The sequence below is a fragment of the Micromys minutus genome (assembly GCF_963924665.1).
Source record: "Micromys minutus genome assembly, chromosome: 32".
Lineage (NCBI taxonomy): Eukaryota > Metazoa > Chordata > Mammalia > Rodentia > Muridae > Micromys > Micromys minutus.
Window position 1 is genome coordinate 12,148,824 of NC_137967.1, and position 14,813 is coordinate 12,163,636.

Genomic DNA, 14,813 nt, shown 5'->3' on the forward strand with positions numbered 1-14,813 from the left:
CTGGCCTGGCCTCCTTTGCCTCTTGCTGAACGCTTCCTCCCCAGTACCTTTCGTGTGCAGACATAGGCTCACCTGCCCGCGCCTCTGCTCGCTCTCACCTACGGCTAGATCATCTTCCCACCATCTTGACTAGTCCATCACATCCTACTTGGGTCTGAATCCCAGCCTGCAAGCAGATTCAGTCACTCCCTTCTCTACCCACCCTCAGCGGCTGTCATCCATCCCCTGACAAAACCCCTGTCGTACACCAGCTAGCAAAGCTGCACTCTGGAGTGCTGACCACCTTGCTGGGAGCAATCTGGTCCTCCAGCTGATGCTCTGTCATGCTCCTCACCCCCACCCTAAGCTCTCTGATACCCTGAACACAGAAGAGGAAGGTGGGCTGTTCCAACAAGCTGACTGAGCTATTGCTGAGACACTCCACACCGCACGCATTTAAGGCAGATATTTTGATAGGTTTTGACATAGCATATACACACTTTTCAATACTAAAAGGTTTCTGGAGAAAACCTGGAACCTACTGGAAGCCATGAAAGAGAAAATGCACCTGCCATCCCATCCCCAGGGACAGTTCGACTCTGCGCGCAGAAACAGAGAACTGTAATGACATTTGGATCATATGAAATTACAGGCTTCACTTACTTCCTGTCATTAAATATTCTTCAAACACATAATTTTTAGCAGTCACTACTGCTGGGGACGGCAAACGTTCAATAAGTCTTTGATTATGGCCTGCGCCAGTCATCTTACACACATCTCCTCGTTTAACCACCCATAAAGGCTCTGCTAAAAACGCGGATGGACTGCTTGTGAGAGTTACAGAACCTACCTAAATGCACAGGTAAGGAATAGCAGAGCCAGGACAGGAGACGGCACAAGGACTGAGAGCTCTGACTGCTCTTCTGGAAGGTCCAAGTTGGTCTCTAAAACCCCTATCAGTTCCTTAAAATCACCTATAATTTCAGCTCCCAGGGAATCAACACCCTCTTATGGCCTCCATGAGCAGGCAAACACATGCACACACATGCACACACACATACACATACACCTTTAAGAAGAAACAGCAAGCCCAGTTTTAGTGTGTGGTTATAGAATGCATCATTTACTTGATCCTTCCCTCTGCTAGACATGTAAATTATTTCTAATGATGAATTATTATAAATAATGCTGTGTGAGCATCCTGGTATACAGTTTTATATATATATTTACATATTAAGGTTTTATTTTCTTATACAGTGTGGTGCCTCACATCTATAATTCCAGCATTTGGGAAGCTGAGGCAGGAGAATTGTGAGTTTAAGGTTAGTTTGGAATGCAAAGTGAGACCCTATTTCCTAAGGGTGGGGGGACGTTTATTTTAAAAGAAAATTAAACGAGCAGGCATAGTAAGTGACCTAGTTGAATACGGGGTCAAAGGTCAGTATGCCACACCAACCATGAAGTAGCCAACAGGGCTGAGGCACTGTCTCCTCAGGAGCAGCCTCTCTCCTTCCCTCACTTGGTAACTGGAGAATGACTGAGCCCCTTGGTGTTTCACAAATGAAGGCATGCAGAGTCCCTTCCTCCTGCCTGCCCAGCCTGCCCACCCCCCCGGAGGGGGAAGAGGCTCATTAAAACCAACAGAGCAGAGTGTGTCAGGCCCTGGGTGTGTTGTTTCGTTGACATGAAGGGTCTACATTCATCAGCCCACACCGATGCCGTCAATTACAGCGGCAGAATCAGAGAGCGAGGAGGCACTTGGGGATTGTATCTGCTATTGTCCTTAGGAGAGAGGAGCTGGATAACAAATGTGCGGGCTGATGGTTTTTCTCTCCACAATGACTCTCTGGACAAGCTGGTTAGGAATAATGGAGGAGAAGGCCCCCTCACTGTAAGCCTGATGCTCAGATGCATGGAGGCCGGAGAGAGCCGGCCTGGCGTCAGTGAGTCCTGGCAGAGTAACGTCTTTTATTGATCACAGCTGCTTGAGTGGGCCCTGGTTACCTCGATGGCTGCAGAACCTCTCCCAGCCCAGCAGCTCCATCTGCCTTCCCCATGGAGACCCATTAGTGCTACATTCATCAGCACACCGATTGGAGGCTGCGCCTCAAGAATTAAGGGAACAAGATGTGGTTTTGTGTCGCTGGCTCTGAATGTAGCCCCAGGACTAACTAGACAGCACAGCTTTAACAACCCCAGGCCTACTTTCCAGGAGCACATGCCACAGGGGACCCATCTGCTTTCCCTAGTGGGACTGTTAAATGTTCCTGTCTTGCTGCAGGTCATAGCCAGCATCCATCTCCCAGACAGCCTTGACTAGGTGGACAGGCCAGAAGAAAAATCAGAGCCCCGAGGGCCCAGATCTTGCCCTGGGGACAATCCAGAAGCTGCCCAAGGGAACTTTACACAGGCTCCTAACCAGGACTCTGACCAAGCCAGTGAGTCACTCTGCACAAAGGAATTAGACACGCTTCAACTCTGTTGCTGAGAAAAGCCCATGTGGCCCCAGTGTGCAGGGCTCTGCCCTACCAGCACTGAGACTCTTGAAAACAAGCCATTACTCATGGCAGTTTCCCAAAGCACTGGTGCATACCAGTGGCCTGAAATGCCCTTACACTTTTGTATCTGCTTTTAAAATCATAATAGCACCAACATTATGGCTGTCTGACTACTTCAGAGCAAGGCAGCAACCTTGGCCCCATCACAGACCCTCTTCCTGAAGAGCCCCTCACACAAACACATACACTAAGGCTAAGAAGCAGGCAGCATCTAGCCCTAGGCAGCTGTGGCTGTTTCTCTTACATTCTGCCTGCCTAACTGACCCTGTGACCTTCACACATCTGCCATGAAGCAAGTACAAAAATCATCCGCCACCCTGCCAGCTCCCAGTTAGACACCAGCTTCTACACCAAGTGTACACAGCAATGTTGCCAATCCCCCTTCGGGGGTCCCCTGAGTGACCCCTTCCCAGCAATTAAGCTCTGGCTCTTCTGTGAGGAGGAGGAGGGGAGCCAGGTCTGTCATCTCAAACATCTGCGTTTTTTTGAGCCCAGGCCTTTGAATCCATTAAATTGTGGAGGATGATCTTGGTCTGAGCCTCCTGCCTCCACCTCCTACAGGCCAGGACTACAGGTGTGCACCAGTGTGCTTCATTAATTTGGCTCTGAGCACTGAACTTCCTACATGCTGTCCTCTGATACATGCATTTTACACACACACACACACACACACACACACACACACATTTTACATATCTATGCATATAAGACTCCAGAGAATCAGCTTTGCTCCGGGCCACTCCGGCCCTCCTTCAGAGCAAGCATGCAAAGCTGTCTGGTTTATAAAGATGGGCAAGAATGGCCAAGGCTAGAACTAGGCCTGGGCACTGGGTGCTGCCCACATCAGAAAATGCTTCCGGCCCACGGGGCTCAAAGCAGCAGTCTGCTCCTTTAGGTGGGATTCATTCCCGGCTTCAGGAAATCACAGGGACTTGGAAGCCTGAGTCACCTCTGCACAAGCAAGCCTCCCGTAAGTCAGCCTTTCACTTCTGACAGGCAAGTGGAGAGCTGGAGGCAGCCTCTGGAACCTGAAAGTCTTCCTGTCACCATACTATTGCCACACCCCAGCTGTGGGGCCATGGATGAGGCCTTTTGCCTCTCAGTCTTGACCTCCTTGTTTATGAGTAGGGTTGGATCTGTGGTTCACTGTAGGACAGGACAGGAGGGATTACAAGCAACCAGCCCCAGGGTGAAGCACCTGTCCTACCTAGAACGGCAGGTAAAGCTGAGGTGTGGTTCAGTGGTACCGCCTGGCACGTCCTCAGCTCTCCATCAGAGAATAAAAACACTGACCAGCAGTCATGGTGATCAACAGTTCTGACCAATGATGGTGAGGATTATATTGCTCCTACAGAGTACTCCACTGATGCCTTTACTTAACATTCTGCCCTCAAAGATGAAGAGCAAGCCGGCCTGTCTAAACCTCCACTAAGGACTTCCTGCCTGGATACTTCCTCTTCACCTACTGTCCTGCATCTGGAGGGCTCCTTCCTTTCCCAAGAAATCACAGCGTAAATGGGAGCTGAATTCTCCCCTCCCTCCAGTTACAACAATTGTTAAGGCTGCAGCCCAGAGAGGGGTCTCACTCAGCAGTAGGTGAAGCCCAGGCAAATCCAGATCTCACAACCCTGAAACAGAGCCTGACCTAGCTCTCTCCCCAGGTTTGATGACTGGAGATCCCGAGGTTAAGGCCCAAAAGAGCAATGAAACCGAGATGCATGTTATAGGGTGTGAGGGTAATGGAGATATACCTGCCAAAGGGCAGCATCAGGACCAAACTCAGGGTGAAGGATGAACAGATCTCTTCTAATGCTCTGAAGTAGCTTTTAGCATGTGTGCATGTTCAACCTCTTGTCTAGGCCAATGCAGTCATGGTGCCCTGTCCTTCTGATCCAGCCAGGTCCAGGTTGGATTGTCAGTGGGCAAGTGCTGATTTGACTTCTATCCAGCTCTGACTTGGAGAGCATGTGCCCGGCCTTGATGGACGGGGATGATAAAGAGTGGGGCGGGATTAGAACATGAAGCTGTGACAGCATCTTCATGAAACAGAGTGGCCTCCTGTGTGCAGTGGCCACGACATCAGGACTTTGCTCTCTTGGACCTTGGAGCTCTGAGCTGTGCTCTCATCTCTACCTTAGCCACTGTCAGCAGTGGAAGTTGAAAGAGCCCCTTTTATCTGCCTGGACAAGGGTTGGAGTCATAGCCTCAGGGCGACACTGATACTTTACTCACACTACACAACATTGGTTGGATGACAAGGCTCGTAGGTAGATTTGTCAGGGTGCTCCCCAATTCCTATACACTCACCAGCCATTCACAACCTGGGGCTCTTTTAACAAATAGATCCCCTCAACACACAAAGGCCCAGGCTGAGCCCTCTTGGCAGCTTGATTAGAGCTGTCCCATTTGCAGGCAGGTTGCCTCTCAGAGACATCCTTTTGTAGGAACCTCGGGGGTCAGCTACGCACCTCATCCGTGTACTGGACATCATCCACAGCGTACTTCTCCTTGAAATGCTCCTTGGAGTGGATCCTGAAAAGAAAGTTCAACGAAACCAGTCACAGCCTGGCAATGCCCCAGCCTGGTCACCTCCCATACCAAATCCAGGCCACGAAGCTCTGGTTCATTCCTGCCACAGTGTGAGGATCCAGCACCAAGCAGGTACACCCAGCAGTTGATGGTGAAGGGTGTCACGCCGCTGAACCACCTCTGCTGCCCAGGGCCCTCTGATTCAGTCCACTTTGCCCCTGGCTGCCTGCATCAAGCAGCAGAGAATACGGCCCCTGCCTCCACTCTTTCCCTCCATATCACTGACCCTCTAAGCTGCCAATGTCTGTGCCTCGCCTTTAGGGGCCGGGAATAAGTGACTTCCTGACTGTCTTTCTTTAATGGAAGGCTAATGCAAGGACACTCTGAAGACATCAGTATCGGTGTTTCCCAATGATGAGAAGAATTCAAGCCTAGTCAAACTTTAAAGCAATTAGCCAAGGAGAAAGCATGGAGTGGATGAGGTGAGGCGGCCCTCGCCCGAGTCTTGCTGCTTCCCCCTGATTCAGCAGGCTGCAGCACCACCCTGATGACTCAATGTTGTTGGGGTAGTGGGCTCCCATACGGAAGAACAGTCACTACATGGCGGGTAATGTCACCAGCCAAGGGCCACATCCAGTGGCATGCATACATGCCTCCTGCACTATTGTATACCTGGTTGCTACGTAAGGGGACACACCCACCCTTTGCAATTAAGCAGGTGTCCCATGTGACAGGTCTCAGCACCGCACATCAGGTGGTCTCTGCATCTACCAGAGCCATAAGGAATGTGTGGATGGTGGCAATGTTCCTGTGAGTTCCTCTGGGGATGGGGCAGGAGGCCCTCAGAGCTCCACAGTCTATGTGCCACAGCACAGCACGGCTTGGGAACTAGGCATCCACAGCTCTCTCTGGCCCATTATCAGCCTCTTGTAAGAGGGTATAAACAAAACTTGTCAGAGGGTGGACCAGGGAGCAGGGGAGGGTAGTGGAACCAGCAGCGCATGAGTGTGTGCGTGTGCGTGCGTGCATCACAGGCCAGGTAGAAAACCCACTCCTGCTCCCCCTCTCCCCCACTTTGGCCTCTGAAAAGCTCACTGGGCATCAAGCTCTTGGCATTAATTAAATCTGCACAACTCAGTCACATTAGCTTCCGCCATGAGACAGGGCTCAAAAGTTAACTGGCCAAGATCTGACACCTCCATTAGCAAAAGGCCTCAAGAGCTGAGGCTGGAGGTGTCACTTCAACTGGATTCTGGGAGTCCCAGGTGCAGACTAGGAAGGCAAGAGGTAGGGCCACCAGCAAGACAGCTGCTAGTGTCTCCAGCTGTGCCAGAGCAGCCCTGTCCTACCTCCAGCTCCAGTCACTTTGTCAATATCGGTTGTGACAGGCGTGAAAAGCAAACTCCCTACAGATTCAGAAGCATAAAGATCTGAGTCAGCCTCAAGGGGGTCAGGCCAGTCACTAAAATGGGGGCCCTAACCTTTTCAGATCCACTGCCATAGGCCATACCTAAAGTCCCTTTAGAAGGAAGCCGCTAGGAAACATCTCCCTGGCCTTGTCTTCTGGAGTCTTACCAGTTAGGATTCATCAGAAACTTGCCAGACCAGAGAAGCTGAGGTCTCAAAGCGGTAAGCCCCAGGGCAAGACCTTGATTCCATGAAGCCAGGGAAAGAGGCAGCGAAGAGGACTTGGTGGTAGTGGGCTATGAATACTGGCGTCCCTCTCGCATGCTCACCTACAAGTTCCCACACGGCGCTTATACAACTCACTTCTATACTGCTGAGCAACCAAAGAAAGGAACTATTGACTTCAGCTCTGGGCTCTTCGTTCCAGAGGCTTGGCGCGGGGCTGCTTGGCTCCGCTGATCCTGAGTGAACGAGGAGGCAGGGAGCTGTGGTGGAGGGCCATGTGCAGCAATGTTCCATTTACAGTGGATGGGCAGCTGACCGCAGAGACGGGGGGGGGGGGGGGGCTGAGACAAGATGGCACCCCGAGGACACATCCCAGTGACCTATTTCCTCCAAAGTCTTCCTTCCCAACAGCACCATCAAGTAGGAAAACCAAGCATTCGATAGATGACCTTACGAGGGACAACTGTCATTCAAACTGTCTATGGATGACAAGAGAGAGCAAAGGAAGGCTGGTCCCCAGAAGAGACCCAATAGGAAGAAGTGGGCACACATACCCTTGCCAAGTACCCTTTGCCCAGTACTTGCTCTCCTTATAGAAGCAGATGCCACAGTCTAGGCTGAGTGCAAACTGGGTCTTAAGAGCCAAAATGCACCTCCCATGCATTGTCTTGGCAGGAACAACCAACAACATATAAAATATGAAGAGCTGTGGGCATTCTGTCTGGTACTCTGCACATTACATTCCTAGAAAGGGCAGAGATAATTAAGTTTGAACAGTACTTGCTTTTTTCGAGTTTGTAAGTTAATTACAGTAAAAATCATTTAGACATTACCTGGGGGGACATACGTGCTAGGCTGCAAGATCAAACCAGCCATGGAACGCTTGGCAGCCACAACTTGGTGGAGTTGATGGGAAAGGGGGTGATGTGTGGACTGGCAGGGAAGGTCACTGGGAATCTCTGAATGCACTTAGAGGGTGCTGATAGGGCACAAAGTGGCTTCTTAGAGGATCTACACCTAGCTGGTATGTGACCAGGAACAGGCACAGCTCATGCCTGGCCCCATCACATGGGAGATCCCAATGGAAAGAACCACACTGAAGAGAGGAGGTGAGTTCACTTAGATGTTCCTCATTCCAGTGCACAGTGTGGTTCTGGCAGAAGAGAGAGGTCGCCTCCCTTGACAGGCCCAAGAACAAACTCAGAGTCAGAGCCGGTGATGCCTGGTCACAGTACCATGGGCCCCAAAGCCCTGGGTAAGGCTTCGGTTGAGAAGGAGCCATCAAATGAATGCCACACGATGCAGACATGATAGAACCCTCCAGAAAATGAAGTTTTAAAGGGCAGGACTTAGTGGCCAGCTGACCACCTGTGTGTGGTTAATGAATAAGTAAAAAGGCCAAATGACAGCAGCCACCATCCGTTTCCAACGCTGGGCGCCTGCCTGCCTTCAGCTCCAGACAATGCTGCTGCCTTTTAGTCTGCTATTGGCACAACACTGTGCGTGCAGAGCAGAAGTCAGCAACCATGTCAAGATGTCATTAAGTTGTCAAAGAGGGAAGTAGCCCTCTGCAAATCAGAGTAGTGTCTGAGCCTGCAGACTGCTCCTATGTGTGAGCTGGGGCAGCTACAGCACAGCCTCTGAGATTATCCTGACACAGAGAAGCCAGGCAGTGGAAGGCCACACTGCCAAGTTCAGTGACTGAGACAAACCTGCCCATGTACCCATGAAAGCTGGGGGCTCTGGCTAATCCCTAGGTGCAGGTACTCAGGAAGAGTCATAAAGAACCCATTAGCCCCCCCTCAAGACTGCTTCCCTCAAAGAGCCCATCCTTCCTCTTGATAACAGCAGGAGCCAGAGGGGCTCAGGAACCCTCCCTCCTTGTGAGTCAAGGGGGGAATGGGACAGTGCCATAAAAGAGACCACCTCCCACACACCATATCTCATGTCACAAACAGCCTACATAAAACCAAGTGTGATGCCACACGCCATGACTCCAGTATTCAGGAAACTGAGATAGAAGGATTTGAATACAAGTTCATGGTGAGCTACACCGCAAGACCCTGTCTCTAACAGCAAAAGTCACCCCACGTGCACTCTTCCACAAGACAGACATTCCTGGGTAGCCTGGGGCCACAAAGGTCCTAGAGATGCCAATCACCACCTTTCAGTTTGGTCAGGGGCAGAAAGGAATGTAGAGTTATCCCTATCCATAGCCCAAGCTGCTCACTTTCATGTCCCTGAAGCTACTTGGTGTGGTGTGTCACAGAAGAAACTTCCAGATGCCCAGGTCAGAGCCACTGTCAGCTAGTCTTTTGGACAGACTCAAACCCATCAAGGGCTCCCACCCTCCTGCTTCAGTAAGGGTGTAGGGTGAGAAGCAGGCCAGCCCTGGGCTTCCAATCCCCTCCCCCAGCATCTGCAGCCCTGACGGTAAGGCTGTGCCTGCCCACGGAAGCTGTGGATCCTACAGCGGACCTCAGGTTCCCTGAGTGACTTTGGATTGTGGAACCTGCCAGATGGATTTTCAAAAGCCATCAGATAGAGACTCCAAAGGAAGCTGAGGAGCTTAAGGTCAAATGTTCAGTCTGGTGGGTTTTGATTGCAAAGGCCAGGTAATCCCATCAGCTTTGCTCCCGCTGCCCTATTGATTACCGCAGTGTCTGGAAGCAGCCGTGCACATCAGATCTGGCCGATTCCCAGCTCGAGCCCAGACAACTGGCCCCTTTGTCACCTGCCTGTTACAACCAGGCCTTCTCTACCAAACACTCATACAGAGAGACAAGTGAGTCAGCCCGGAGCACAGAAGGGAAAGGTCTGCTGCAGGAACTGTCTCAGCCATGGTGTCAGTCTCCCTTGGGGCCACAGCTGCTGGGCCTGGCCTACACAACACACACAGCCCCATACACCAGGGGAACCAACCCTGCAGACAGCAATCTACCCTCAAGGTTACTCGAGGCTCTATTCTGAACTAGACAATGGGCTGCCTCAGCAAACCAGGGCCAGACTAAAGAAGCACCTTAATAGTCTCAGACGCCACTATGGAGTTCCTGTACGCTTGAAGACTATGTGTGCATGAGGAAAGCAGACTGCTAACAGCTGATACCTGACCAATCAAGGTCCTGGGCTTCAAGCCCTTCAGTCAAGGGCAATTAATTCCCGGGATGTAACTGTAGGAGACATGGGGAGTTTACACAGGTTCAGCAATTGGGGAGAGTCCCTTAGGCAAGAACAGTCCTCCAATGTGCCAGCTGCAGATGCCTGCCATCACCTCCCAGACAGCATCGGCCCTTTCTCGTCAGAGCCAGTTCTTTAGAAGGAACTAGATAGGTGAACAGCTCAGTGGTAGAGTGCTTGCCTAGGTTATGCGGCTCCAGCAACACACACACACACACACACACACACACACACACCCCTCTGGATGCATGCAATTACCCAAATAATTCTTTTTTCGGGGCATGGTAATGGTCACCTGTAATCCCAGTACTTGGGGAGGAGACAGGAGGCTATGAGTCTGAGGCCAGCCTAGCTTATATAGTGCCATTTTATCTCTAGATAGATAGATAGATAGATAGATAGATAGATAGATAGATAGATAGTGTGTGTGCAAGGTGGGGCCAGCTGACCTGGACCTCCACTGTCCATCCCTACAGCTCACAGTTGAAAGTATCCGCCAGCTTCTGAGCTGTCTCTCATCTCACAAGCTCAGTTTGAATGAGGAGGTAGGGTAAGGGGATGTTGAAAGAAGTGTCTTAGGTAGGGTTTCTATTGCTGTGAACAGATACCATGACCACAGCAACTCTTAATAAAGGAAAGCATTTCATTGGGGCTGGCTTGTAGGCTCAGAGGTTTAAGTCCATTATCATCAGGGCAGGAAGCATGTCCAGAGTCAGACATAGTGATAGGTTGGCAGGCAGCAGGAAGAAAGTGAGACAGTGAGTCTGGCTTGAACGTCTGAGACTGACATCCCCATTGATACCCTTCCTCCAACACAGCCACACCTCCTAATAATGTCACTCCCTATGGGCCCTTGGAGGTCATTTTTATTCAAACCACATTCTGCTCCTCTAAACTTCCAGACTCTTCTGAGACTCGTGGTGATCTCTTAATTGTAACCCATATAAAATCAAATGAGAAAGAAGATCACATACTTCCAACATGCAACAGCATAGGATACACATTCCCATCCCATAAGTGAGGAAAGGGGGCACAGTGGGGAAACACTGGACCAAATAAAGACTGAAAACTAGCTGTGCAAACTCCAAACTCTGCATCTTCACATCTGATATCAAAGCACTGTTCAGATGTCCAACTCCTTTCAGCTTTGTTGATTGCAGCGCGAGTCTCTCTCTTTTGGCCTGGTTCCACTCCCATCAGCAGCTCTCCTGGGCGTGCCCCATGGCTCTGGCTACTCTTGGGGTCTCCAAAGCAAATCAGGCTTCACCTTTCACAGCTTCATACAATGACCTCTCTGGGCTTCCATTCAGGGACATCTCTGCCACAGGCCTGACCTCAGAGACCTTCCTTAGTCACAGAGGGAGATCCCATAAAACCCTTTCTTCTGTTCTTGACTCAAAAGCCAGAATTATGTAGCCGAAGCTATGGAGTTCTTCAGCCTGCTAGGACTGGAACACGGCCCCCTCATTCAAATACACTTTCTGTTTTCAATGGATTCCTATACTGCCTAAGTCTGGCTGTCCTGCAACTCGCTCTGTAGGCCAGGCTGGCTTCAAACTCAGAGATCCATCGGCCTCCAGAGTGCTGGGATTAAAGGCATTTGCCACCAAGCTTTTCTTTAATTCCTTCTCACAGGCTGGAAGCTTAGCTGGGTGGGGTCTTGCTCTAAGGTCACTGCTCCCTTTATTCCAGTTGGCATCGGGACATCCTTTAATCTGCTTACACCTCCTGGTGCCCCCTTTCTCCACCAGCTATACATTCTGAATTTTTCCTTAATCAGTCTGTTCCTTTTCATTATAGATCTCCATGAGACTGGCCCCTCAGGACCACACAGCACAGTCAACACTAGGCTGTTTAGAAATCTCCTCTGCCCATCATTCAGAAGTTCTTGAACAATATTCTTAACCAGAATATCACAAAAATAGATCTCTGGGCCACATATTAATAATATTCTTGTCTTAGTCAGGGTTTCTATTCCTGTATAAACATCATGCATGACCAAGAAGCAAGTTGGGGAGGAAAGGGTTTATTCAGCTTACACTTCCACATTGCTGTTCATCACCAAAGGAAGTCAGGACTGGAACCCAAGCAGGTCAGGAAGCAGGAGCTGATGCAGAGGCCATGGAGGGATGTCACTTACTGGCTTGCTCCCCCTGGCTTGCTCAGCCTGCTTTCTTATAGAACCCAGGTCTACCAGCCCAGGGATGGATCCACCCACAATGGGCTGGGCCAGGGATGGCTCCACCCACAATGGGCTGGGCCCTCCCCCTTGATCACTAGTTGAGAAAATGCCTTACAGCTGGACCTCATGGAAGCATTTTCTCAACGGAGGCTGCTTTCTCTGTGATAACTCCAGCTTGTGTCAAGCTGACACAAACCCAGGCAGTACAATTCTCCTCTGAAGCCTTTTGAGCCAGGCCCCCACAGTTCAGATCACCCTCAGCACCACTGTCTTCCATGTTCCTACGAGGATGGCCATTAAGCCCTGTTTAAAGTGTCCAATCGCTTTTCTAGTCCAACATCCCAAGGTGAGAGCCAGGCCTATCACAACAATACTTCAGTCCTTGGTACCAACTTCTGTCTCAGAGCTTCCGTTGCTGTGAAGAGACACCGTGACCACAGCAACTCTTATAAAGGAAAACAGCTAATTGGGGATGACTCAGGGCCGGAAGCATGGCAGCATGAGAGCAGACATGGTGCTAGATCAGCAGACAGCAGGAAGAGTGAGACACTGGGCCTGGCTTGAGACCTCAAAGCCCAGCCCCCAGTGACACACTTCCTCCAATAAGATCATACTTACTCCAACAAGACCATAGTGCTACTCCCTAGAGCCTATGAGGGTCACTTTCGTTCAAACCAGCACAACCACAGTTCTGTTCACAAGGACAGCTTGGGGTGCAGGTAGCATCCCGGGAGCATCTTATGGAGATGAGACATAGACTTCCTCAAGGCTGGTTCAGTTTCTAGGCATTGGGGTCTTGATAAGAAGGGTCCCACAAAGACTTGTATGTTGAAGGCTTGCTCCCATGAGGCAATGCTCAGGAGAGACTTATTAAGGTCTTAACTTCATCAACAGATTAACGACTGATAGACTAATAGCTCAGTGGGCCGTTAGGAGGCCAAGCCTAACTGGATAGGTAAGGCATTGGGAAGTATATCTGTAAAGTATTTGAGAGCCCTTGCCCGCCCGCCCGTCCGTACGTCCGTCCGTCCATCTGTCTTCCCCTACCCCTTCTTCTCTAGCTACCATGAGGGTAGCTGTACACATGCTCCTACTACTACAGTATTCTGCCTTATGTCAGATCCACAGTGATGAAGCCTGTAAGCCACAGAGTGAAACCTCTGAAATCCTGAGCCAAAATAAACCGTTCCTCTTTCTAACTCGTTTCCCTTGGGTACTTTGTCACAGCACTGAAAACCTGGCTCACATGCTACAGTTTGAGTAATACCCAATCCTAGAACTGAGTGGAACAAAAAGCTAAAAACAATTTATCCTTGCTGTGGTTTGACTCTGAGCTGTCTCCCAGAGGTTCATGTGACTGAACAACCAGTCCCCAGCTAAGTACTGTTCTGGAAGGTTGCAGAACTTTTATTAGCTATGCACTGGGGGCAAGCTCTGAGAGTTCTAGCCTGATCACATGCTTGGTCCCGTTCTCCGCTTCCTAACTCCTGCTATGACATGATGTCACGCTCCTGCTGACAGACCCCAAGTTGCCCCGGTTGTCATGCCTTCCCTACCATGATGAGCCATTAAACCGAGATACATCCTTCCTCCCTTAGGGTGCCTCTGTCAGAAATTTTGTTGAAAGGAGAAAAGTCACTAGTGTGTGGACTCTCAAGGTCAGGAAGTGAGACAGAGCCTAGGCAGCACTGCTGACCTCCACTCTGTGACACTGTGACCTTGGCAGAAGCCTTGAGTCTTCTGAAGGCTCATTCAGGCTTAAGGTTGGTGCTGCACCGGCAGAGGCTCTCCACACGATGAGTGTGGCTTCCTCGTGGTAGGGCAGTTGCGTCTCAGGGAAGAGCATCCCACTAGAGAGAATCCTGTATTGTGGTCCTGACCAGGGTCAAGCAGGAGTGAAAGAGATTCCATCTCTAGTCAGACGGAAGATTACAAGCTCACTGCCAACCTAGGACAGCAAGTGACTTCCAGGTCAGCCATTCCGGGACAATATAACTGCGCTCTTAGCAACATCATCACCTCGCGCTAGCCTCTTGGATATAACCAACCCACCAACACACCACTGTACTGTTACCGTGGATCCTAGGAAGGAATTAGGGCAGAGGTTAGACTCACTGCGCTCCATACCATCTTGCAGAGGCCATGACAGACCACAGGCCTTACTTCCAATCAGAGCTCCCACAAGACTAGGCTACAGTGCTGAACAGGTCTCCCTAGCACACGGAACCTGTTTCCTCCTTAGAGCAGGGAAGCTGTATGGATCTGCCTGCAGATGGAACACAAGCTAGGAGGGAGCTGGCTCGACCTCTCTCTGCCTACCCTAAAGGCAGCTCCAGCAAGACAGGTCAACTCCCACCCTGCCTCGGTCCCTCCCCAGGGTCAAGCCACAAAAACACCACAGGGGAACCAGAGCTGGCGTCTCTCCTGCTGCCAGCTCTGCCTCAGCTGCATCTCCACAGCAAAGCTGATGGCCCAGGGCCAGCCTGGGATGCTGCCAAGTGGCCCAGAAGCAGAACTGATGCCAATTTGTGGAGCTGACCCCCCCCCACCTCCCAAGACAGCAGAGAGGGAGATGCCAGGAGATGCCAGGACCAGCACTGGATGCTGTGCAGTCTGCTTGGAGCACATGAAGCAGAGGGACTACGGAGGACAGACCTTTAGGGGCCCTGGGCCTCTGCAAAGAGCTCAGAGTTCCTATGGCAGCCAGGTGCCATGTCACTCAAAACAGCCAGAGACTCAACAGCCCACCTGGTAAT

The 14,813-nt window shown here is 50.8% G+C and overlaps 1 protein-coding gene across 1 annotated transcript in view; it reads right to left on the reverse strand.

The window, feature by feature from the left end:
* Positions 1–14,813, reverse strand: part of PEPD (peptidase D) — a 131,059-nt gene that overhangs the window by 105,124 nt on the left and 11,122 nt on the right. Inside the window, exon 4 of the mRNA XM_080909157.1 lies at positions 5,006–5,069. Within this exon, the coding sequence (XP_080765283.1) occupies positions 5,006–5,069 (64 nt within the window). The remainder of the gene's footprint in view (positions 1–5,005; positions 5,070–14,813) is intronic.